The 26,161-nt window shown below is 40.2% G+C and overlaps 1 protein-coding gene across 1 annotated transcript in view; it reads left to right on the top strand.

Annotated features, from left to right (window-relative positions):
- The window catches only part of CHAT (choline O-acetyltransferase), a 31,582-nt gene that overhangs the window by 316 nt on the left and 5,105 nt on the right, over positions 1-26,161 (top strand). The window contains exons 2-12 of the mRNA XM_058810965.1: positions 6,105-6,296; positions 8,177-8,295; positions 9,719-9,772; positions 11,274-11,454; positions 12,468-12,645; positions 17,004-17,173; positions 19,470-19,570; positions 19,767-19,895; positions 21,097-21,219; positions 22,671-22,812; positions 25,923-25,985. Coding sequence (XP_058666948.1) covers positions 6,105-6,296; positions 8,177-8,295; positions 9,719-9,772; positions 11,274-11,454; positions 12,468-12,645; positions 17,004-17,173; positions 19,470-19,570; positions 19,767-19,895; positions 21,097-21,219; positions 22,671-22,812; positions 25,923-25,985 — 1,452 coding nt within the window. The remainder of the gene's footprint in view (positions 1-6,104; positions 6,297-8,176; positions 8,296-9,718; positions 9,773-11,273; positions 11,455-12,467; positions 12,646-17,003; positions 17,174-19,469; positions 19,571-19,766; positions 19,896-21,096; positions 21,220-22,670; positions 22,813-25,922; positions 25,986-26,161) is intronic.

Here is a 26,161-nt window from a genome sequence, read left to right as displayed (position 1 = left end):
TATTTTTATACTACAAAGTCAGAGATGGCATGAAATTATTCATGCTAGTACAGCACTATCAAGCTATCATATATGATTAATTTTCAGACTGGTTTAGAAGGTGCTGGGTGTTTATGCCTGTCAATAGTCAGCCTCCAGGGTTTTTTCCTAAGCAGAGTCATGAGCTGCACAGGAACCTTACCCAGAAATATAGGGCCAAAGCCAGGTATCAAAAAGAAATACTAGTTAGCACATTCATTTTCAATGACCAAGAAATCAATGACAGAAGAAATATGTCTTGACTAAACATACCTTGAAACTGCAGAACTGCCGTTCTTTTATTTCTGGGTGTATGATAGGCTAAATTGGATTTGTATTTCCATTAAAAACAGATAGTCCTATGACTCTTCTCATGAGTATCTAAAATCCTTGGTTTCTAGATAGGGAACATAATGCATCACTGAATTTTCTGTGGATGTCAAAGAGCAGAGCTGGTACTTGAGTTCAGAGGATACCCAGTCCCTGCCAGCTGTTCAGAGCACTTCCTCTACACCCACCCTCCCTGCATGCACTGGACTAACTCTGAGCAGCAGGTGGGACAGCTAACTGCTAATCCTTTCTTCCACCCAAAATCACACTGCAATCCTACTAAAATGAATGTCCATTACAGCAGGAACTAGCAAAAAAAATCTGAACATTGCCGACTTCAGGAGAAGGGCAAAAATCAAATTAGAAAAACAAAGCCTCCAAAAGTTTATGGCCTACTCTAATCACTAATGGACAAGCATAGCTGCATTAGATTGACCATTTCTCAACTAGGTGACACAGCTCTCTCCCTGAGGAATCACACTTAAAACATCACAGCCTCTTGCAACTTGCCAGTCTTCCATGAATTACCTCCTTGCTTTGTTTTCCCACATTCCCCAAAATTGCTTATTGGTGATGGAGACAGAGACAGGGAGACTGAGAGCTGGTCAGAATCCAAATTGATTGTGGACTACATATGCTTATAAACTATTCTAGGAAGGCTAATAATTTTTTACCACAATGACTGGGTTAATCATCACATAAACAAACATACATTTTACAACTTCTCTTACTTGCAGAAGTCTTGATGTACTTTTCTTTTCCAGTAGGTCTTGATTTAATCTTTAGTTAGTCTGGATTTAATCCTCAAAGTTCTGTCTGTTCTTGCCAAGGCATCCTGATGATCACAGCTCTTATGCTAACCAGGTCCAAAGTCCATCTGTCTTGTTTGTCCCAGTATCTCTCTCTTCTCCTTTCAACCAAAACCACTCCTTAAATGGCCTTATTAATTTATCTCTGCACACATTAAAACAAGCAAGGTATCACAATTAATACAATTATTATGAAAATCATCACATACATACCCATCTTAAAAAGAATCTTTTAGCTAAAAATCTTAGCCACTAAAGGCTCAGGCTTGATCTTTATAAACTAAAAACTTTCCTGATGGCAGCTGCAGGGGGGACATTACTGGATTTAGAAACATGGCAAGAAATGTAATTGCAGCAAAAGGTTTGATTCTTATACACGAGGTTATAGGGAGAAACATTTAGACTGATGTTTTCTGTGTATTTAAAATTACCACAAAAATCCATTTTCACAGTACCCAGAGGCTCTAATTCTTGGGGTTCCAAGGGTGCTTCAGGAGGGCAAGGTGTCAAATTTGATTGGATTTGCTTAAAAAATTTTTTAGTGTAAATATTAGTGTAAAGTTCTGGAGGAGCTATATTCCCTTCTATTTCTATTTTCTTGTTTATTTAGTAGCATGTGTGTTTCTCATTGTGAAGGCAACATAAAAGTAAAACAATAAACATAAAAGTAAAACCAATAAACTTATACTAAATAAAAATAAATAAAATCATTTATACAATTAGCAGCACATGAAAAATAGAATGGTGATTTAAAATAATGCACTATCAATTTCTTAAATATTGTAGTATTACTTAGACTGTAGTAATTGGCAAGCTTCATTTTTAAAGCAATTTTAACGTGAGGACTTGGAGGGTAAGCCCTCCAAATTCACTTTAAAGGGAGGTTTAGCCATTATAGGTCCAAATTTGGCAATTCAGAATTATTTGAGTATAGTTTTGATGTTGAAAATACTTGGTTCTATTGGTTTATTTCTCTACTAGTTAAGTCTAGGACTTGGCCAGGATCCAGGCTTTAACTGGAAGAGTCTCTTTAATATATTTTAAAAACCTCTTAGTAATAGTAGTTAGAAAAATAATATATGTCTTACAAATAGCTATACAACAATATGTGAAGGTTTGTAAATCAGCTGGCTTTGTCATATTTTCTTTAGCTAAATAGTAGTAAAACAAAACATTAAACAGATCACAACTGATAGCAGTCATAATATGAAATTTTAACTCATTCTTCAGTACTACTTATAAAAATAAAATAGCAAAAGTTGTTCTTATTTCTATAATAAAATAGTTGTATCTCATAATTTAAATTAGCAAATGTTGACAAAATTCATTTAGGCTTTGTGTTATTCACTTGTATAGTAAAGGAATTATATCTTATAATTGAAACAGGTATAATTCAACAAAATTTAAAATCAACTTCACGAAAAATTAACTTCAGTAAAACATAACAAAAATATACTGAAATAAGTTAAAGTTAACATCACTGAGATTAAACAAAAATTAATCTTAACAAGAATTAACTTATTTAAACTCTATTATTATAAAAAAGTTACTGAAAATTTTTCATTTACCTTGATGTTTAACTGTTATATGACATCTGTTCTGAAAAATTTATAATAAAATGACCTCACTGAAACTATGGAGTAAAAAGTAAGCACTTAATAAAGCTGACAGTGGAGTTTTATGTACTAGTTCTAGTTAAGTCTCAAATAACTACTACAAATAAAGTTCAAAGTTCGTCTTGAATGTGATCTAAAGAATCTTGAATTTACGACTTATCTAATTACTCTCAGTGAACTATGCAGTTTAATGCAGTGAACTATGCTGTGTTATTAATATGTAGGAAGACAGCACTGTTGCACAAACACCTTTGAATTTTTCTAGTAACAATCCTGTTAAAAATCACAAATCACTAAAATTAGAAGGTAAATGTTAATAGAGTTGGGATAGTATGCAGCATCAGTTGGTATTTTGATGTGCCATAACTTCAGCATGCCGTGCAGGTTAGACCATGCTGGCTGGTGCCAGGCAGTGGAGGCTGCACCCCCTGCAGCAGCATTTAAAGGTTGCTTGTATGATATATTTAAGTTTGGCTTAATAAAGGTAATGGGATATAAACACTGAAGGCTAAAACAATAAAAAAAATTTATATAATTCTAAATAGCTGTACTGAAAAATTCACAAGAAAATACATAGTTAAAAAGGCAAGTAACTGGAAATATAACTGGTTTGACTAAGGCAAGGTGTCCCTCAGGGCTTTAGGTCAGTATCAAGTGTCGCCTTTGATATCTGGCCTGCTCCTTCCAATGGTTCAAAGTGTCTGGGGCACTTCAGCCAGGGACCATGGTGGAGGGTGTTGAGGCTCCCAATGACTCCTATACAAAATCCAAATGCATAAAAATTCTCCACTGTGTCAACACATCCCTCCCCCACTAAACCAGGGGGACAGAGAGCCCAAAAGGTTTAACTGTGGCAATCTGCCCATCAGGCCCTGCAAAGTGCACCAAGTGTTGTCTTTGCAAGCTTTGACTATTCCCACCCATGCCCGAGAGCACTCGAGGCACAGACAGTAATGGCCAATCACTGGGCCATCCCCTCTTTGACATGTCACATCTGCTCCAGTACCAAGGAGTCCTGTTAAAATTATATCCCTGCCTTTCAGAGTCACTTCACATTGGCGCGCGGGACACTGAGATGTGATACATTGTGTCCAAAAAATCTGCGGGACCTCTGTGGAACCAAACCCCCCCTCCACTCTGTTCAGCTATTGGGGGTGCAGATAGGGTTGCTGCCAGGAAAAATAAGAGTTGGGCTATATGGCTCCTGGCCAGGACCACACAGGGCAGCTGGGGGTCCAAGTCATGATCTTAATTTCCCCAAGGGAGTCAGAGTCAATAGCTCCAGGGAGAACAAACAACCCTGTTATCCAGGTGGATGATCTGCCTGTGATCAAAGCATGCATATGCAGTTCCAGTGGTCAGAAAACTCCTGTGGCAAATGAACAGATGAACCGAGTAATGTTACTGTGATATTGTTTGATATGTCCAGTCCTGTGCTGCCTGGGGTGGCTGCACACAGGTCAGTGACACTTGTCCAGCGGGCAGGGCTGTTGGAAGTTGGCAGCTGCTCCTGGTTGCTGTGTCAGCTGTGGGATTTGTGTTGTTGTGCGGTGCTGCTCTGCACTCCAAGATGAGATTCCCTGTAAAGGCTGGCAATTCTGGTGAAACTTAGAGTGGCACAGACTAGCAAAGTGAGGGCCTTTCCAACAGCGAGGACATATACCTGGGCCTTTGGGTTTCTGTGCTTTTTGGCAATCTCTTTTAATGTGTCCAGACTCCCCACAGCCAAAACAAACCAGCTGTTTTCCAGGGGTTAATTTCAGAACAGCAAAATCATCCTCTATGCCTTGCCCCATGACTTGATAGGCGATTGCCATGGTGTGTTGTTGTATTCCCAGGTGGTTGCATGCTTGTATCATTTGGAGTAAAGTGGGCTCAGGTTCAGAAGGCAAAGATTTCAAAAAGTGACTACAATCCTCATTGGCATTTTCTGTGGCCAATTTGGGTATAACTTCTCTTGCTTGATAACTTCTCTTGCTTCTCTTGCTCCAGTGTTTGTTTTAATCTGTCCACAAACTGCACATAGGGCTCTTGTGGACCTTGTTTGATATTTGTGGAGGACTGTTTAGGGGTTTTTGCATCAGGAACCTTAAGAAATGCCAAACGAGCTGCATTTGTGATACCCTCTGGGCTTCTCTTGGTAAGGCAGCCTGGCCCAAACACGGTTCTCTCACCATCACGATCAGTGCCAGGGGCTCGCCGATTGCAGCCAGATAGGCTGTTCCTTCTCACTCAGAGCACCAGTTGTCAGCAATGGAGAGAGATGGGGAGACTGAGAGCTGGTCAGAATCCAAATTGATTGTGGACTACATATGCTTAGATACTACTCTAGGATGGCTAATAATTTTTTACTACAATGATTGGCTTAATCATCACATAAACAAACATACATTTTACAACATCTCTTACTTGCAGAAGTCTTGATGTAATTTTCTTTTTCTATAGGTCTTGATTCAGTTGGTCTTCATTAGTCAGTCTTGATTCAGTTAGTCTTCAGTTAGTCTTGATTTAATCCTCAAACTTCTGCTTGTTCTTGCCAAGGCATCCTGATGATCAAATTTCTTATGCTAACCAGGTCCAAAGTCTTGTGTGTCCCAATAATTGCTCTGGCTTTTAAATTACTAATTACACTTCACCTGATTAATTCTAAATTTAAAAACAAAGGAAACTTATTTGCATGGACAGCATGGAACTCTTTTCTTCCCAGATACTATTGCTCCAAACAGGGTAAGGATAAAGGAAGTATAAATGGAAACATTTTATCAAGTCTTCCAGGGGGGTTCCACACTGACTGACAGCAGAGGTTTGGCAGGGTAAAGTACAAGCTTATTGAGGACTGTGCATAACCAGTACTAATAAACAGGTAGACCTGCATGTTTTCTACTTCTGTCATTGTACAACCATTCATATTACCAACCAGACAAACATTAACCCATGGTTTTACTAACCAAAAGTTAATCGCAACTTCTTCAGTAATGAAATACATTAAGATACTATTTTATTATTTTGTAATGTATTTGCAGATTTCCTAGAGCTTAGCTCAGCGTATTTGCTTGCATCATGCCTCTTCATCCTCGGATTTCTAGAATTTTTACCAAGGAATAATGTCCTTGATAATTTTCCACTAGTCCACTGCTCTATCCATTTGAAAGCCTACAAACAGTAAATTTGTAGTAATCAGGCCTCTCACCTGCTAAAACAGAATAAATTCATTTTGAAAGGGATGTAACATATTAATCAGCAACAAAAGAAAAAAAATAAGAAAACAAAAGAGGACAGATTGGAAAAAAGTAGAATTACTCACCAATATATATTTCTTTTTAATGACTAGGAAGTGCCAAAACTTCCAGTTCCACCACTGCAACAGACCTTACACATGTACCTACAGTGCATGAAGCACTTGGTGCCAGAGGAGCAATTTAAAAAAACCAAGGCCATTGTGGAGAAATTTGGAATTGCAGGAGGCCTGGGGGAATCCTTGCAGAAAATGCTTGAGGAAAGAAGTGAAAAGACAATAAACTGGGTAAGCAAATGCAATCGCTCTGTTTGATGATGCTTATTTACAAGTTCTTTCTGATGTTCTCTATGCAATCGCTGTTTTCTTTCAGCAGGTCAATGCAAACCGGTCATTCTGACAAAGGAATATTTCAGATGTAATAGATTTTTAAAATTACGCAGCTAGATTTTTAAAATTATGTCAAAATCCATGTTAAAGCCATCTAGTCAAAGTTCTGATTTACACCAATTATTCTGAAATGGAACACTTCATTATAGGTATTAGTCATTTAAAATTGAACTATTATTTGCCATTCATTGTCACACTATACCAACGTAGCTACTTTGCCAAATATGCACACGCATGTATATTCATGTACATCTATCACACAGACCATGCTGAGACCTTTGCCTTTACAAAAGTTCAGCTTTCTGCTTCCCAAGGCAGGCAAATTAGGTAAGCCACAGCTAAAGTAGATTTTACCATTCCACAAAGTCACACCCTGCCCTTATTAACCACGTTAGAATATGGCAGTTGAAAATTAGACTTTTATCAAAGTCCTTCCTTTCCAACAAGGAAAATGAGTCTGTGGATTCAGTGAAACCCTGCAGGCTTGTTACTGATGTCAGTGAATTGTGGTTTTCTCTTTTGTGTGACACACAAAAAACTCCATCGAATTGCTGCTACAGTCAGGAAGAAAAGGCTACAGTGCTGTCAGTGCTTTCATTTTAAAAGCAGTGCTTAATTTGTGAACTAAATGCTGCCCAATCTTATTTTCATATTGTGATCACAGAACTTCACGGTGGCTAAACTAACCAGCATTTAAAAAGTGTTCCTGATAAGAAATAATATTCCTGAAGACATCTGCTCATTTGAGCACTTATAGAATGAAAATTACAGAGGAAGAATGCATAAGCATTTTCTGAAATTGTGACAGTTTTAAATACTGGCTGTTAAAATGAATACCTGATTCTTAAGGTAAATTAGAAATGGATTTATTTGAATTTAACTTGCCAGGAGTATATCTCTAGCATGTTCCCCTGAAGACTCCAGAGACTGTGGGGGAAGCATCTGTTCTAACAGCAATGAAATATCTCGGAGGAAAACTTTTTCAACTGATGCATGCATTTGTAATTATTTTTGCATAATTTTGTTGTTGTTTATAGTTACCATATGCAAAGCCTGCCCTCTTAGAAAGGCCATTTGATATTTTTATGAAAGCCTCCATTTTCCAAATAGTGATTCTTCAATCTCTGCTCAGACATAAAGGAATGCAGTTACTATTCATCCCTGTTTTCAATAAAAATGGTTAGAAATTTAATGTGTGTCTGTCTGGGTCAAGAATCAGCAATCTGCATTTGTGTCAGTGGACACAAAGGGAATTCTCCAGGGGCCCTATCCACATGCCACTCTCTGCAGAACTGAACCATTAGGCTTGGGAAATTCTTCTCCTGCTCTGTCTTGCTACAGGACAATATCTGATGGTTAGCAATGGAGCATCTTGGCATCATTCACAAATATTTGAGGCCCCCTGAGAAAAGCCATCACTGGTAAAACTCTGGCCCTCTCTTAAACATATTCTAATTGCTATGCAAGAGTTAACATGTTGTATTCAAATATTTTCTGGTTGTAGAGAGAAGTAAACAACAAAATACCCAAAGCACCACAATCTGAGGCTTGTGTAGTTTTTAATGGAACGCACTGTAAATTGCCATTGATTGAGAAATAGGATTATGGAATTGTGGCTGACTTCTGCTGAGCTGAGGTCACAGAGCCCAGGCTGAAAATGCTCAGCAGCTCCATTAATCAGAGCCCATGACTGACACCAGGAGCACCAGGCAGTGTCCCCTCACCCTGCTTTGCTGTGTGCTGTGGCAGCTTTAAGACGTTGTGTCCCCCTCCCTCAGGTGTTTCACTACTGGCTGGATGACATGTACCTCAACAACCGCCTGGCTCTTCCAGTCAATTCCAGCCCCGCAATTATCTTTGCTCGCCAGCATTTCAAGGACATAAATGACCAGCTGAGGTAATGTATTACGACTTTGCAGCTTTTGCTAAATGAAAGGATATTTTAAATGTACAGCTTTTAAAAAAGACAATCAACTTTCATTAAAAAATAAGGGCTGTAGCCATTAAAGTGATTTCCTACGAGGCCTGCTGACTGAGGACAGTGCTTCTGGGGTAACTCATACTGATATTCAGAAAGAAAGATGTCATTACTATTATACTTATTGCATGAAAAAAAATGCCAAGGGATTTGTATTTTTAAGGAATATTTACAAAGCTTTTTACTGTACATGATTCAAGTAAACCACTTTGCGATGAAAAACAAGTACTAATTTCTGACACACAGTTTCAAGGGAAATAATCTTTAACATGGCTTCACTATGACTCGTAGCCACCCTGCAAATTGAAAAGGCCACGCTGGCATTAAATTGTCCCTCTCAGATGCACAAAAGGGCACCAGAAACACAGGGGATCTAAGAATAAGAATTCAGAAATCATTCTTCCCCAAGAACACTGCTTCCTTCAGGCCCATCAGCTCTGAACAGATCTTTCTACTTTGAGCTGTTGTAGGCAATTATTATAATTTAAAAAGTGAGAAGGTAAGCACGTAGCCAAGCACAGAATATACCTCTCCAGACAACCCTCAAAACAGGATTCCATTCTTCAGTCTCTGCCAAAATATTCTTCCTTTTTAAAACAGTAAAAATCTACCTTCATACTGTGCAATTTTCCTCTTTGCTTTTAGCACTCTCTAGCTGCTCATTACTGAAATAATTAACTGCATGTGAATTTATGCTATTATAAAACAGCCAGAACCTTAAAACAAATATGCATTATTTTAACATTTTGCATAGACAGCTAATGCATCTTTTTACTTTACTTTAAACATAACTATAAATGCTTTCATTCATTACTTACTAAATTTATTGTGCACACAGCTTTCAAAAAAACTCCACTTTGCATTTTCTAATGCACATGCTTTAACAAGGAAATCTTTTTCTTAGAGCCTCCCATTCTGACACAGTGCAAATGGACAATGTCAGGAAAAAAATACACCTGTCCACAGCTCTGCAAAAAAATATCTGCTTAGGACAGGAAGTACTCTAATGCTGGACAGGTTATGAGTATTGATATTGAAACCCATGTGAGGATTCTATTAAATATTCAGTCTTTGCTCCCATTCTCTAAATAAGCACTTTCAGGCTTCCTCCTGTGGTAGTCTGTTTAACCATTTGCAGGGACTGTCTCTAGGATTTCATATTTCTCTTGACATGAATTAATTTAGGTTTTGGGTGGGGGCAGGGAGCTCTTCTTGCCGAGCCAGAAGACTTTCTCTCCTTATGCTGTGTCATCAATCATTCAGGCTATCCTCTGTCTCCCAGAAACAGCCCAGTGTTGCCAAATGACAAAAGACTGATGTCACTTCTCTCTACTCTTTGCAGGTTTGCTGCCAATCTCATTTCAGGAGTGCAAGACTACAAAGCTTTACTGGACACGTAAGTGGCTTGGAAGGAGAGGTTGAGTATCCACAGGGCTTCTGATTCGAGGTTGCTCTCAGTACAAAGCTGGGCTGTATTGCACCTCTCCCCCATGGGGAAGGGCTGGGGCTCCAGCATGCTTCAGGGCAAGTGCTTCAGCAATATTTTATGCCCTTTCTGCTGTATTCCTGCAGTGTAACAGATTGAACAAGGATCCTTTCTGATGGCTGGCAGTCATCACTCTGGCAGGCACAGTGCAGCCCAAAAGGGCACAGACAATTTGCCTAACAGAGTTACTGAGAGCACAAGAGGAAGCTTGTGCTCCTCACACCCAAAGGGCAGCAGCACTGTGGTTACACAGCCCGCACACCTCTCCTGGCACTCACCATTTACAACAACGCTGTCCCACCTCCCTCCCCACAGAGAAATAACACATCCCAGCAAGGGAGGGAAGTCTCACCACAGAAAGGCTGGCTCAGTAGCTAGTAAAAACAAGCTACTTATGCTCCTGTTACTTTCTGAATAAATACACTGGGGAAATACATGATTCTTCAAACCATATATGTATAATGCACCTGTACAAGGAAATAAGTGATACAGAGAATTTGAGAGTTGGGAACTGCAACAGTTCTAAAGTCATGGTTGACCAAGATAAACTAGCATAAAATATCACCCCTCATAAGCTGTATGAGAGTAAACCTCCTTGCCTGCTTCTTTACCCCTCCCCCTGTCTGACAAGTTGGAAGCTTAGTCCTCTTTTGCAGAAGGAAAACCTCTGCACTGTAAGATTTTCTTCCTCCTGTGGTCTCTGCAGCCTGTCCTGACCAGCAGCACATTATTTCCTGCTACAGTGTCAGTGGAGTGTTTTACAATCCATAATCATAATTGTGACTGTGATAATTCTTCTTTTTTTCCTTTGGCCACTAAAGAAGCTTTTAAAGAGATGCTGGTTTCACCTACCTTCCAATAAAAAAAAAAATAATAAGTTTTCAGCACATATTACTCCATGGGTCTCAGTGAAAATCAGCACAAAAGTGAGGACCTGTGGAAAACAAGTCATTGCCCAAGTCATTCCTGTTTGTCAAGGAAGGCCCTCTCACACACACTCTAACCAGTCAGCACAGCACATGACTACTGTGATTTGCAGGGAATTTCATCAGTACCTTTCTTTGAGGTGCTGCTCTTTCCCAGCTGTTCTGCTGACTTCCATCCTGCCAGGTTTCTGGGGTCCCAGCTAGTCAGGCTCCCCATGTGCATTGCAAAGCTGCTTGTGACCTGCTATTTCCATTTCCACTAGATGATAATGCAATTGCTTAATGAATATGCATGAAGCTGCCAGGAATGATGTATTTAACTTTGGTATGGGAATTCATCTATTTCCCTTATACTGTAATCTCATTTTATTATTCAATTTGTGTTATACCTGATCTAATTGTAACAGAACAAAGGACAGATAAGATTTTTTTTCCTTTCTGTCTCTCTCCCCTGTTTTCCTCTGGCTTTTTCTCTTTCTCTGCAGCCATGCTTTACCTACTGACTTTTCTCGTGGACAGCTGTCTGGCCATGCTCTCTGCATGAAGCAATACTATGGACTCTTTTCTTCCTATCGTCTTCCAGGATCTACCAAAGATACCCTCGTGGCCCAGAAAAGCAATGTAATGCCAGAACCAGAGCACATCATTGTTGCTTGTAACAATCAGGTAAATTCATTTTCGTTTTTCATACCTTTCTATATTTCTTAATTTGCTTAAATTCACTCCAGAAGAGCCTAATCTAATCTCTGTTCAGAAATGCAATTAGTGTGCTATGTATGAGCTCACTTCTTACCAAGCATTTGCAGTTGATATTTCTAAAAGATGCTTCTGCAGCATTTTTGTCCTTGGACCACATAATGTTCCAAGTACAGTGATGCAGAAAGGAGGAATGTGGCAGAATTTATTTGCTTTCTCTTTCAAACAAAAACATTTAATAAACAGTGATAAAACCACAGAGAAAAAAGAATTCTATTAGAGTGCATTTGCTGGAAATGCTCTTCTCATGACAGTCAAGTATTGGCACAGTCAAGTTCATGGCAACTATACCACCATCACACCTATGCATGGTGTAGACACCATGTAGGGGCCCTAAGTGATTCCTGAAGAAGTTAGCACAGGTGCAGGCAGAAATACTGAAGTGTTAGAGGGAATCTGCCACAACCAGTAATTACCAGGGAGCAGCAGAGTCTGTTCCCTGGGCACAGAACTTCTAGCACAGCTTGACTGTTTGCAGTACTGGCGCCATGCCTGCAGGTGCTCTTGGAATGAGGAAGTAACTTCCAGTGAAGTGCTTTCTGCTTTTACAGGAAGCACAGGAAATTTTCTAGATTTTCTAGGTTATGTTTAAACAAATAATACCATGAAAATTACTTACATACTGTCTGATTTTATCTCTCCAAGGTTTTTAAAGCTTATTCAAATAGTGTGTATTTTATTTGAGTCCCACACACAATATAAGTCCCCTATGGCAACTGGCCTTACATTGGTGTTAAAACACAGGAGAGGTGAGTCCTGGGCCATTCATTCCCCAGTGGTTTTGTGGTGCATTGCATGCAAGCCTGGCTCTCCAGGCAGGACTTCAGCATCTCAACACCTACCCAGGTGACAGCAAAATATTGGACCATAAAGGGTCCAACCCACCTCTGACTGATCTTCTGACTTCTGTAATTTTTTTGCAGTTTTTTGTTTTGGATGTTGTCATTAATTTCCGTCGTCTCAGTGAGGGAGATCTTTTCACTCAGTTACAAAAGATAGCAAAAATGGCAGAGAATGAAGAGGAAATGCTGCCTCCAATTGGCCTGCTGACAACAGACGGAAGAACAGAGTGGGCAGAGGCCAGGATGACCCTTATGAAAGGTTAGCTGCAGCAACCCCAGCTTTCTCTTCATCATCTTCCTCCTCACCATCACTGCCTTTCTTTGCTGAGAGCAAACATCACAGCAAACACAGGACTGAATGTGCAACTCCACTGCTGAATTTTTCCAGCAGAAGGAAACTCTGTAAGATGTGCGTTGCCAGGGGAGCGGCAGAAATAGCTTGACCCTTTGGCTGTGTATGTTTAAGTGTTATGCCATGTAATAACTCTCACTCCATTCTTTGTTTTTCATTGCATAAATTACATTACATCAGATTTTGTGATTTGTCTCTTTCTTTATAATCATTTTGTGCCAATAGGAATGATGTATCCTCTTAGCTTTTGGCAACTATTTGATATTATTGATCTTATCCAACAAAAGCAGCTGCAAGTTAAACACCTATTGAATTAGTTGTGTGCTCTCTCTAATCAATGGAGAAGGTACCAGGGCTGATTCAACCAATTCTTAACCACCTAGGAAGGATTGCACCAGTTATTATCTGGGGACTGCTCTCTCTCTCTTTTCCAGCAGGCTGTCTCAGATTATGGACTTGAATGTCACACTTGGAAACAGACAAAAATAAAGGGTAGGGTTAGTAACCTCTATCACATCACACCTTATGTATATTACCCTGAGGCTAAGTGATAAAAATGCCCTCTTTTTGCCATTTTACATGTAATAAGTATTTACCTTTTCATCCAGAAGCAAACATTAACTCATCTCTTTACCTCCAGTTCAGCAACGCCACAGAAAATATTGCTGTTTTACTAACGCCCTGGAATATACAAGAGTTGCCAATAGTCTCAAAATAAGTTTATCCTCCTAAGGAAGATTCCCCTTTTCTTATTCAAGTTTATCTGTTCTTATAAAACTTACTACAGATACACACACACAGAGTCCTGGCCATTATTTCAGCAATATTATATAGCAGTAGTCTCATCTTTAAGCTTTTCCCTCCTCTTCCCATCATTTCTTTTTAAAGGAGGAGACAAAAAACAACTTATTTTAATGAAAATTGAGGTGAACACCTAATAATTTATTTTCATGACATACTAAGTATAACAGCCAATGCCTTGAAACTTCCAGCAAAAATATCTTTGTTAACCTATATCATCCAAAAGAAAAACAAAAAGAAAAATCAACAAAAACTAGCAAAACCTTCTCCATAGTGTTTTTAGATTGCCTGGCATTTCCCAAAATATTAGTTTTAATCCGAAGGCAAACAACTCAGTTATGCAGCTGAAAAAAACCCAGATTCTGCACTAGTAACCCTCATAGCATCATGATGTGAGCCTTCTCTAATTTAAGCAGGAATCCCCTCCCAGACTATTCAGGTTAGCACAGCCCTTCTATATAGGTGAATGCATTGCTGTTACACATGGATATGTGATCATTAACAGCCCTTTCCTTTCTTATCTGTGATGGTGAAATGTTCCTGCAACAATAAATAAGACAACCTGGGAAGCCACGTGGGTGAAAAGGTCATTCTACAGCTGGTCTGTGCTGGGCAAAGCAAGAGAAAATGCTCTGGGACAGAAAACCTGTGCAGTGCTTTGCAGAGGCCATGAAGGAGTTATATCCATGGGCCTGCATAGACCTGCATGGAGAGCACAGGTCTTTTGGGTGAGAAAATGCCCAAATGTAATAAAACCAGCCATCACTGATTTATAAACACCCTCAGCATTGTAACTGTCTTCAGGCTGCAGAACTAGTTTGCTCTTCCTAAGTACAGGAAGTGAATTCTGTATGAAGTGACTGGCTACAGTCCCATGCATACTACATCTGAATTTGATTCAAAACTGTCTTCTCATATATTCCTTTCTAAGATTAAATTTTAAAAAACTCAAGTAGCCAACAGTTGGCTGGCCAATTCAATCCAACTGTGCATTAGAAAGGAAGAAATGTTTTGCAGGCTTTAGGCTTGGTCATACTGTCTTTTGTTTTAGCTCTTCCTGCAGATATTTTCAATCCCAAGTCATGGTTCATGAGTTTTCATGCAATTTATTGCCTGCTTCACATGATAATTTTTCAGTGCTTGATCAGCCCTCTGGATATGTCTGTTTGCTTCTGTAAAGGCATCTTTCTTTCCCCTGCTTCTCTGTTTCTGGCACAGCTTAATTTTATTCACTCTAATACCTAGACTCCAGATACCCTGAAGCCATATGTCAGACTAAGGGCTTCATATCTGTCAAAGATGTGTGGTAGCAGCCACAATGAAATATATATATACCTATCAAAGAGCGGAAAGCAGAATGCTGAGCAAGCTGGGAGCAGTTTGTAAATCACTATCCAGGCTGTTTTTCCTCAAAGATGCCTGTCTGCAAGCACCAGAAGCTGATGTACACCAGGCAAGTTCCATTCACAAGGATCTTCTCAGCCTTTGTAGTGATGCACCCAGACCATCAATGAAAAAATACCACAATTACAGTCAGCCCTGCAAGTGTGAGACACTAGAAAAGCTTCACAGCCAAGTGGACAGGGATGTGTCTTCTCTCTTCTAAAGCTTCTGAATGCTTTTGAAGACACTCCCAAGGGACACTGGTGTTCATGTTTTGCAGGGCAGCAACCTCTCTGCACGCCCCATCAAACACAATCTCTTGGCTCAAGCCTTTGTAGGAGCTGGCAGGTGCTCCAGCTGCTTTCCCTAGGACTCTTCTGTTGGCAAGGGGACACAGCACACTCTGCACTCCACCAGGTCCCCAGGGAGCCTGCAAGAAGTCAGACTGACCATCTCTGTCCCTTGGGCCCCAGCTGCTAATGCTGCCTTGCAGGAGCCACCAAACAGCAATAGCCAGTACCTTACCATAGCCTGCACAAGGCCACAGCTCCCCCTCTTCCTTCTCAGCCACTGCTATCACTTGCCTCTCCTTCCCTTGACACATTTTTAATTTCTTGCTCATTTGGTTTCTTTTTCAGCATCTGAAGAATGAACCTGGATGGTAACAAGTGTCTGGGTTTTTTCTAACTCTTGACTAATCTATGTTACTTCTTCTGGAAAGGTGCATTATTTCTTACTATGGAAAATGCTGCTCTTTCAGACAATCAAGCCACTTTACATACTTGCAAACCTTGAAAACATGCACATATTGAAATGACCCCATATTTCAAATTCAAATCAGAATTGTTTAATTTTAAATATTTTTCCATTCTTTCAGCTGAAATAGTTTTCTGAATTGAGCATGTATTTGTTGAACTTAGTCTAGACTTGAAAGAAGTTTTGACAAATCTGAATTGATATCTTTTGTTGAGAACATACCGAAACAAGTTTACATTTACACTAAAACCTAGCAAAACCAGAGGATGAAAGCTGATCTGTTAAGAGCAAAAGGAATTTTATGTTGATGCCTGAAAGCCCTTTTCCCTTTGATCTTGTTAACAACTATATAACAGCTCTTAATTATTTTATATGCTTTTAAATGAAACAAGTTCTTGTTATAGGTTGCACACTTCTATCTTTTCAATGAGGAACTGTAAGAAGTGGTCACAATGAAATATTTCCTATGCTTCAAACTGGTCCTCAGATGCAAACAAAGCCTGAGTCTCTGTAATATTTCTGAGTTAGACAAAGAAACTGAGAAACACATAAATATACCATAAATAAGGAGGAGAGCACTGAGGACAAGGTAAAAATGCCCCCAGTAGTCCAACCATATAAGAGGGTCAGGATAGGGAAAAGAAACAGAAAGAGTTCCAGAAAAGCCCATTTTATTCAGCAGTGCAGTAGTGAGAGGAGAGCACTGTAACATGGCAACCCATGGTTTTGGCAAAAAACCTCAAAACCTCATCCACAGATGTTTCCTCACATGATGTAGGCAATATCAGCTAATGATCAGAGACAGGACAGACAAGAGGGTTTTAACACACTAAGACAAAACCAACATAGACCCTGCTGTTCCTTGTTCTGAAAAGGGTTTTCATGGAGAACAACACAAAAATACTCAAAACTTTGCTGTTCAGAGCAGAATACTTCAGCAATAGCGTGAGCTCTGAAATCTTCTATTTTCCACCTGTCCACTGTAACTGTTATTTATAAAATAAGTAAGCAATGCTGGCTTTAAGAGTAAAATAGATCTATTTTGTAATAGAATTACTTCAAGGAAATGAAAGGCAGAAAAAGAAAGTGGTTATTATTGAATCATGTGAGAGATACACAGAGTCATAAAAGTTAACACAGGAATTAATGCCTTGGTACAATGTTCCCTGGCACTGAGATGATCTGCTGCTGAGAGAAGCTCTGCAGACAGCAGCTCATTGCAGTGTCAGGGTCAGATCTTCAGTGCTCTCCAAGGCAGAGGGTTCCCCAGTCAGTGTTGTACTCAGAGGTAAGAGGATGTGAACATTTCACTCTTCTATCCCCAGACTCCACCAACCGCGACTCTCTAGACATGATTGAACGGTGCATATGCCTGGTGTGCCTGGACAGCCCCAGTGGGGTGGAGCTCAGCAACACAAACATGGCCCTTCACATGCTGCATGGAGGGGGCTACCACAAAAACGGGGCCAATCGCTGGTACGACAAACCTATGCAGGTAAAAACCTTACAGCACTGTGACATTGCTTGCACACTGCCTGATGGTGGGGACACTCAGAGTCAGCTGGGAGAAAGAGGGGAAGGTGGTGCCAGCATCTGCCAGGGCCAGTTTGGTGTGAGCAAGGCTGTCCCTTGCAAAGCAGGGGAAGCACTTCCACCTTTTCCAAAGCTGCCCTTTGCTCTTGAGATAACACAGATACTCAGATGTATGAGTAGGCAGACATTGGATATAAAAAAACAATGCATTTTTCTACACTGAGTCAAATGGAATGAAAATGCTGGCCTAGTATCCCAGAATGAAAAAAAAAAAGCACAATATTTTTCTTTTTTCCCCTTCTTATGCATTTTCCTGGCATCCTAGAAATGCTACTGCTTATAATTTGGCATGTGTTTAAATCCTCACTTAACAGCCTGTTTACTCATTTAATGGCATCCTTGTTGAGACCTTCTTTAAGTGTTGACTTCTCCAGCCTTTTTCCCCATCAGATTTTGATTGTCATATTTTAATGCGCCGCACTGTTATTTCCACACTTTGCAGCAGACCCAGGGGGAAGTGATGTATTAATCTCCCAACTGTCAACAATGTTGACACCTTATGAAAAATTGAAAAAACCCTGACTGATACATTGCTTGCATAATGCTTTTTGCTCTTGCCATATCTAAGAACAGCAACATGAAAAGAGAAACCCCTAAAATAATTGCCACAGCTGAGAGATGGGACTTTGAAGAAGGGATGTGAGAAGTCAAGGCAGAAAGAAGTCAAAGGTGCTTTATTGTTCTCAAAGATCAGTTTATATATTTTTGTACCCCCAAAGCAGTTACATCCTTAAGCAACAATTTCCCACTAGTTACACAATCAGCTTACTGTATGTGTTACTTGGCAGCCTTACAAAACCACATAGTTTCAAAAACTTGATAGCTGTATATGCTGTACTTCTCTAGTGCTTTTCGTATTTATGGTTGCTTATCCTACAATCTGTACCTGACCAAGGCCAGAATATCTCAATCTCTAAGCTCAACTGTGCTCTCTCTTCCGTCTCCCATCTGTTCTCCCATCAAGAATTTCACTTACACCAACTTCCCCAAGAGCAAATACATTTCAGTACTCATTTTTGATTAATGCCACTGTAAATGACATGATTAGCAGACTCTTTTGAAGAACAAACCACTTGTCTTTAGAACAGTTAGAGACTTGTTATTTGCAGGGTCAAGTGTTGAGATATTTCAAGCAGATGAGAATAAACAACATTTTCTTTTTGTCTTCTATCATAAGGCAGCAGAAAGAAAATAAAATTGTATAGAGTGTGAGAGAGCCTTATCTGTCCAGATGTATTCAGGCCAAAGTAGCTCAAAGGTGAAGAGAAATTCTTATGGAAATAAGATCCCATTTCCTTTTATGCAAACACAGATTATGTAGGAGAACAAATTCTACTGTGAGAATGGCTTTTCTCTCCATATTCTTCCTCACCTCTGCAGTAAGAGTTCAGAAAATGTCCAGGTGAGCTTTTTGCATCATGCCCACTCTCTGAAAACCTCATGGAAAGCAGGGAGGCAGGATGTGATTCAAATGGGCAAGAGAGAGCTAAGGGAGGAAAGTCCAGCCAAATGCACTTCAAAAGAAGTGTGGGGAAAAGCCCAGGAAAAGAACAGGAAAGCTGCAGTATTGGCCCAGACATCTGCTTTTGTATGAGATGCAGAACTTACAAATTGCAAGGGTGTATCACAGAACTGGAGTGCAGCAGGTTGTCACCAGCAGTGCCATGTGTACATAATGAAATTAAGAATGAAGACAAATAAGAGGGAAATGAAATGAAGAAAGCATCTAAAAATAAAATATTCAAAATAAGCTATGAGAAATCTATCAAATAAGGATGAGCTTTGTAATAAAATGGGATCCTAAGGATTTCCCAGACACAGATGTTTTATTGTCCTCAAAAGTGGAAGGAGAACCCTGGCCTGTCTTTGCATTAATGGGTTTTATGTACCATAAAGCAGATGCTAAATAAAATTTTCAGATTTCATTAGGAATTGCTAACATTTACATTCTCACAGGATTCAGTCCCAAAGAGCAGCATGAAAGGAATTCAGTGCAACACCTTTCACAGGACAAGCAAGTCTCCTGCAGTAAATCTGTAAGTCACCCACTGATCTGTAGGGCAAGGGAGTTCCTGATATGAGCAATAAGAATACTACAGGGGAACAATAACACCTTTGTCAGGTTTCCATCATGGATAACTTACCCAGAAGATGATTTATTCCCTGTGTATGTTGCACCTGTCCTTCTCCTTGTTTAGTTTGTGGTAGGAAGAGACGGGCTCTGCGGGACCGTGTGCGAGCATTCCCCTTTCGACGGCATCGTCATGGTGCAGTGTGCTGAATACCTGCTCAGGCACATGTGAGTTCCCTTCCGTACATTCCACACCCATTCCAGCCCCTGGGAAGCCTCTGCCAGCGGCAAATTTTCCCTGCTGCACAGAGGCACTAAGATACATAAAACAGTTGAAGAGCAGTAATTCACCTGCTAAAAGAGCAGTGTTTAATAAATGGATTATTCCTGTGACCTCAATGATTTCTGTCTCACATACCAACAGGAAAGAAAGCTCCAAGAAATTAGTCCGAGCTGATTCAGTGAGCGAGCTTCCTGCTCCACGGAGACTGAGATGGAAGTGTTCCCCTGATATTCAGACACATTTGGCATCAGCAGCAGAAAAACTCCAAAGGTAGAACAGATGCCTCATCTTTCTCAGCCACAACTGCAAGCTTGGAACTACCCAGCACAATTCATGGGCTCCCTCCCTGGGGGCCTCCTGCCTTCCTGCTCCTCCTCTTCTTACCAAGCTGCACACACCTAGCATCTCTGGGCAGGATAGGACCCTTATGGGCTGGAGCTACTTGTCTGTATTCAGGAATTGCATTACCATTGTTTTCCCTCCATGTAAATATTAGGGATTCTAAAAACCACTGGAAAAGCAGCTTGCCCATGTCTGCACAGGATGCAAACAATGCAGGTCCTCTGTTTTTGTGTCTTATGGGTTTGAGCTGACTCAATCTGAAGCCAGGGCAATAGGGGTACATATAGAGGACAGTAGAATACAACTGGTTTGAATAAACAATTTGAATTTAGGAACATAATTTGTTTACATTCATATTATTCCTACAAAATTTTTCTGACTCTGTTTCCAGGCTGTCAAAGATTTGCATGATCTTTGGGGGTGGGGGCAGCAATAAGAATTTTTTCTCAACATTCAGGCCTGTGATCTCTTTGTAGAGAATTAACACATTGCCTGCATGATCAGCTGTAAGCATGTCCAGTGTGGTCACATTAGATCTCAAAGTGTCTAGAAAGACACATATGAGTGAGAACATTCAGGATGCAGAATAACTCCTTGGTGTTTTTAAATAAAGGTAGTAGCTCTCTAAATTGAATCTTGCAAGCACTTAGGGCCTTCATGAGGTCCTAAATGCACCCAATTCTCACACCAGTAAATCTCTCAGAAATTTGTGAAGAACAAAGGAGACCCTTGCTTAGGCTTCAGGGATGGAAACAGTAATGTTGCTGGATTTTTGGTTTTTTTGTTTGTTTAAAAAAAAAGATACCCTACTCAAATTAACAGACTTGAGAGCTACAGTTATGGCTGCAGATAACAAGCCTGGTGTAGAATCTGTATGAATAAAAGTTACTGACTAGGAACAAGTTACCAAAGGCCAGGACTGTCTGCAGAGCAGGAGACCACTCACCTCTAAGAGGGTACTGGCAGGAAAAGGTCTCTGGGTTTTATTTGCATACAGAAATGAGACAGAATATGGTTTAGTGGCGAACAAGGTAGGGTAGGTTAATGGTTGATGATCTAAGAGTTCTTTTCCAACTTTAATAATTTTTACATCTATCCCAGCAGTAACTACCTTTTGCTTTTTTTCCAGGGCAGTGGAAAATCTGGACTTTATAGCCTACAAGTTTGAGCACTATGGAAAGGAATTCATTAAGAAACAGAAGTTTAGCCCAGATGCCTACATTCAAGTAGCACTTCAGCTGGCATTCTACAGGTAAGGTTAGTTCAATTCAGAGGAACGAGGTACGCAAGGTAGTGGGGTTTTATACAGAGGGTCCATTTTTTCCTCAACATTCAAACAAATGCCTCCTGCATGAAAATGACTGATCTTGCCTAATGACTGTAGGGCAGAAAAGATAGAAACTGATACCTGGTTCTGGGAGAGAGTACTCCTTTTCTTCACTCCCTTTCCCTCTTCTTCCTCTGCCTTCCCCACCTGTGTCCCACACATGCCATTCCCTTCCAGACTTCCTGTCAGCTGTCCCTGTGCTTGGCACTGAGGTGGTGAGGGAATATAGCAGGGATGTCTGGAGCAGCAGCAGCTGGGGAGCCCAGCTCCCTGGGGCAGAAACACCACTGCCTTAACTTGTGGGTAGCTTGGGAGGAACCATGGCAGTAACCACACGTGCATCTCTGGCACAGGCTGAAAAGGATCCCCTACTGCACAGCACACAGGGGTAGGAACTCTAGTTCCTACACAGAACAGTAACTACTGCTGTTCCCTTCTTCACAAGCATCCCAAGATTTGATAAGATCCCCTAAATTCCATGACCTTATCAAAGTTAAAAGCTCCTTTCTATGTTGCCAGAACTCCAGGGTAGAGATAGGTTGCATGGTTTCCTGCAGAACAGCCTATTGCACAAATAATTCATCACATCAAGTTAAATCCCAGAGTGGTCTTTACCTGGTCAAGACCAGAAATGGTTAACACATCTCAAGTACTCCTTTAACATCTACTGAATATCCATTTTGCATATTCCATTAATAAAACTTGAACAATGACATAGCCCAAGATTTTCATCTGGATGCCAGCCATGATATAAATCCTCTGTTTGCCATAAAAACCTTAGGGAACAGTTGTGTTCTGAGACCACCTGCTTCAACTGAAAGACAGTCTGTCTCCTGAAACAAGGAGTAGTATCTGTATACCTGGACCTAAATTAAATAACAATCTTCATAATCTGTTCTAATTGCTCTGAGAGTTTTCATTCCAGCTCACAAAAACCACCCTATTCCCCTTTTGGTTTTCTTCTTTTGATCCACGCACTTGGTGCATTTTCTCTTGTTTTAAATAAAACATATTTCAAGCCCATAAGTAAATGATTAATTACACAATTATTTTATGATGCAGTACAAATAAAACATTCCTTGAGATCTTTCAGTAAATTTTTGGTTTACTAGCCTTGTTTTTACACAACAAGTCATTTTTTACTGGCAATGCATAACTAAAACATATACAGCTGTATGCAGCTCTTCATATTAGAGACAAGTGAGCATCCATCTTTTTAAAGTTTCTTACAGCATTCTATCACAACATTAAGATGAATACCGTGCAAGAAATAAAAGTGTGGCTGTAACTACAAAATGTCCAAGCCTATATTTCTCTTAGTCTTTATGACTCTTTGGAAATAACCATTCTTTGTTTTTCTTCCTTCACTGTCCCAGGTGCCACAGGAGGCTTGTCCCAACCTATGAAAGTGCTTCCCTGCGCCGCTTTGACGAGGGCCGGGTTGAGAATATCAGGTCTGCTACCTCAGAAGCATTGGCTTTTGTCAAAGCAATGGCAGGTGACAAGGCAGCTGTGTCGGTAAGTTGGGCTGGCTCCCTCTGTCCTCTCTGCCAAAACACCAAGGAAATAATGCATTCATGGTCCCCAGTCTCTCACTTTTTAACTCTTAACTGAGAACATAAAGGCGTAGGGCAGGGTAGCAAATATTACAGGATTTTGCTTTTTGTACAGACCAACCATTAAGCTAAATATAAAAATTCCCTTTCTTTTATTTAAGCATCCAAAACATTCAGAGGTACCTAAATGTGACATAATAAGAAACATAATATCTGATTTTAGATTTAGTACTCTCTTATGAATGTTCTATCATAAGATCCAAATTCAGTTCCCTGGAGGCATCTAGGCTGAGCATGCAAAGCTCAGGATCATTAAACTGCTACACCAGGGGAATTCCTGGCAGGTTCCCTGCAGTGGTTAGTTCTGCTACAGCCTATAATATGTGATGTAATTCCCATGTTTTCATTTCTAGATATGTGGATATGTTCTGGCTGATCTTTTTTGTTTTAAAGAGATGTTTCTAGCAAATAGACTAAGTCTTACAGAATCGTCAAGGGAGCTGAACCTTAATGATGAAAAGCTTCATCAAGCTAATCAAACAACTCTCCAAACTGTCCTGATACCATACTGCAAAAAGAAAAATTTCAAGTGTCTTTCTTTGGGCCACCACCATCTGTTTGCCAGAAGCATGAGCATTGTACAGAGTAGATGGGGAGGCACAGAGGTGCAGCTGGGAGCAGAGCTGCACAAACAGCCCTGTGCACTGTCCTGCCCACCATCCCTGGAGAGCCTCCCTCAATGTCTCTGCGCCACTTCCACCCACTGCACTGCGCTGCTGTACAGGGAATTTCCAGGTGGCAGTTCAGATGCAAAATGCTGCCACAATACAGTTTATTTTTCACAGTAAGCCCATTCCACTGGCAACAGCCCACATGGCTGTTCTTTAGAATTTAGCATAACATTGCTAGAAGCATTGCTGGGCTATAGATAAGGTGTAAATCAATGAAAAATTATAAAGCAAGATCTAATATCCCAGAGGATTATGAAAATTTGCCCAGATAAGTCCTCTCTTCATCCAAAGGTTCTTCAATTTCCTTAAGGTTATTATGCCTGGAACTTAGCTCCTGAGGGACAAAGATCAAGTAAGTTCCATGGTAAAATAACTCAAAAAACCTGCAGTAACTCTCTCTGTTGGGTGGTTAGTTCATGGCAGACTATGACCATACTGTTGCACATAATAGTGACTACCACACAGTAGGCAAGAAGAGGCTGTTTTTATTTCCTGTCAGTGTCCTGTCAGACAAGATGGTTCTCAATCACATTTCATCAGAAGTTCCTGTTTCCTGTGCACTTTCCTCTCCCCACCTGGGCACTCAGCATAGTCCCAGCCCATGCTGTGGCATACTGACTGTGCTGCTGGCAGGAGCCAGCATGCTCCTACCATGTTGTTTCAATAGATCTTTCTAGCTCCTTGGAACTATCTCTTCCTTCCTGCCTTCTTCCAACACTTACTGACTCCTGCTGCTCTCCCAGAGCTTCAGCATTTCTCACCTTTTCCCCACCCAAATCTGAGCTCATGCTCCCCTTTCCCAGCCCCCTAAACTGTCCTGTTTTACAAGCTGAAGAATGGCGTGTGTGTCTAGATGAAGCTGTCAGAGCCCCCATATCTTTCTACTGCATGCCTTGGCCATACAGAATAGGGGGTGAAATGGTTTAATTTTCCCTGAAAAACATGTAATCATAAAGCAAACCAAGCCAGTGACAGTTTTCCTGGCCTCTTCTCCACCGAGAGATATGAGGGACACTTTTATTGGTCTGGGATGGTTCTTTCCAACAGACATTAATAAATCTTTGTTTTGATGTGAACATCTTTATCTTTCCATGCAAAACTACACATATATTAGTGTCACAGAAGCATTAGAAAATTAATTTAATAAAACCCTATTCCAAGGTGATTTCTTTAGACCTACGCACTGCTCTGAATATGAGGGGTTAATTCTTTTTTCTGCACAAAGAGATGTGCAACCTGGTGAAAGTAGCCTTGAACTCCCCAAAATATTGTTTGTTAATAGCCATTAATTCAAATCCAATTAAAAAACATTTTTTTTCTTCTGATACAAACAAAAAATTTTCCTCAAACGATAGCTTGAACAGTCACCAAAGATAGATTGAGTCAGATTGATTCTTCAGCAGGAGAAATATTTCATGCATTTGACACTTGCTATAAAAGCAGCAGCTACTGACACTAGGGATTGCTTGAATAGCTGTAAATTAATCAGATTTAAAGACTGCATTTGGTAATTTAATCTGTACAAGGGAACTAAGGCCTAGCTCTATCCTTGTAAAAAAATACCAGACTTCGTATTTTGAAGGTCCCTGACGGTGACCTTGACTTGCTACTAAAATGAATTCTTTGTTCAAAAGATCATTCATCGTCCACAGGAGCTGAAGGTCCCCTGTTTATCTGGAGACCCACTCATTTCTGGCTGTTTCAGGGTCTCCCAAAGTTGCAGTGTTGGACTTGACGTACAGCAAGGCAACACTTCTTAAGATCATTCCCTTAATATAAAAGGCTGCCGTTTGACAGGGGTTAAAATTTACTAGCGTGTTATCTGAAATGTGAGGCATCTGTGGATGCAGCCTTGGAAAGTTCTAGATGCCCTTTCACACATAGGAGTCATTTTTTGACTGGCTAGTAAAATATCAGTAATGGCTTTAATTAATATCACTGACATTGTCTAGATAAATCATTATGGAGAAGACTGCCTGTCTGTTTTGAAAACACTGAATTACACTAGGCAATTAGTTTCCCTACTTCAAATATAGTGATTCTATTGGTAATAACCTACATCCCCAAAATTCATGGAAGGAACACACGAAAGGAACTGCAAACCTTTTCTTGACTTCAAACAATGCACCACCACGAAACCTGTTCTCCCCTTGCACCATCAGGCGCTGGTGCTGATCAGGATATTGATCCCTGTGGCTTTTCATTTATCAGAGTACTTACACCTGAGCCAACAGCAAAGGACACTGGGGGTGCTTGCTATTTGGCTCTTGGTTAGTTGATGGAAGATGCTATTTCTTTTAGAGTTGATTCAATAATACATATATTCTGATTACCCCAACAGGATTCTGAGAAGATGCAGAAATTTAAGGATGCAATTGCAGCTCAGACTAATTACTCTGTTCTGGTGAGTAAAACACTGCCTGTCTGAATAAGAACTAGTCAGCTTTTTCAAGAAAAGTATGAAGACGGTCATTAGCTATTTAAACACTAGAAAAATTGAGGCATCTCCAAACAGGAAAGTATCTGCTATGTCTCACATAGGAACACTTCTAATGGCCCAAATAGCCATATTCAACTAAC

This window comes from Ammospiza caudacuta, chromosome 9 (genome assembly GCF_027887145.1).
Source record: "Ammospiza caudacuta isolate bAmmCau1 chromosome 9, bAmmCau1.pri, whole genome shotgun sequence".
NCBI classification, from domain to species: Eukaryota; Metazoa; Chordata; class Aves; order Passeriformes; family Passerellidae; genus Ammospiza; species Ammospiza caudacuta.
The sequence above is the reverse complement of the archived record's forward strand: the minus strand, read 5'-3'. Positions and strand labels throughout refer to the sequence as shown.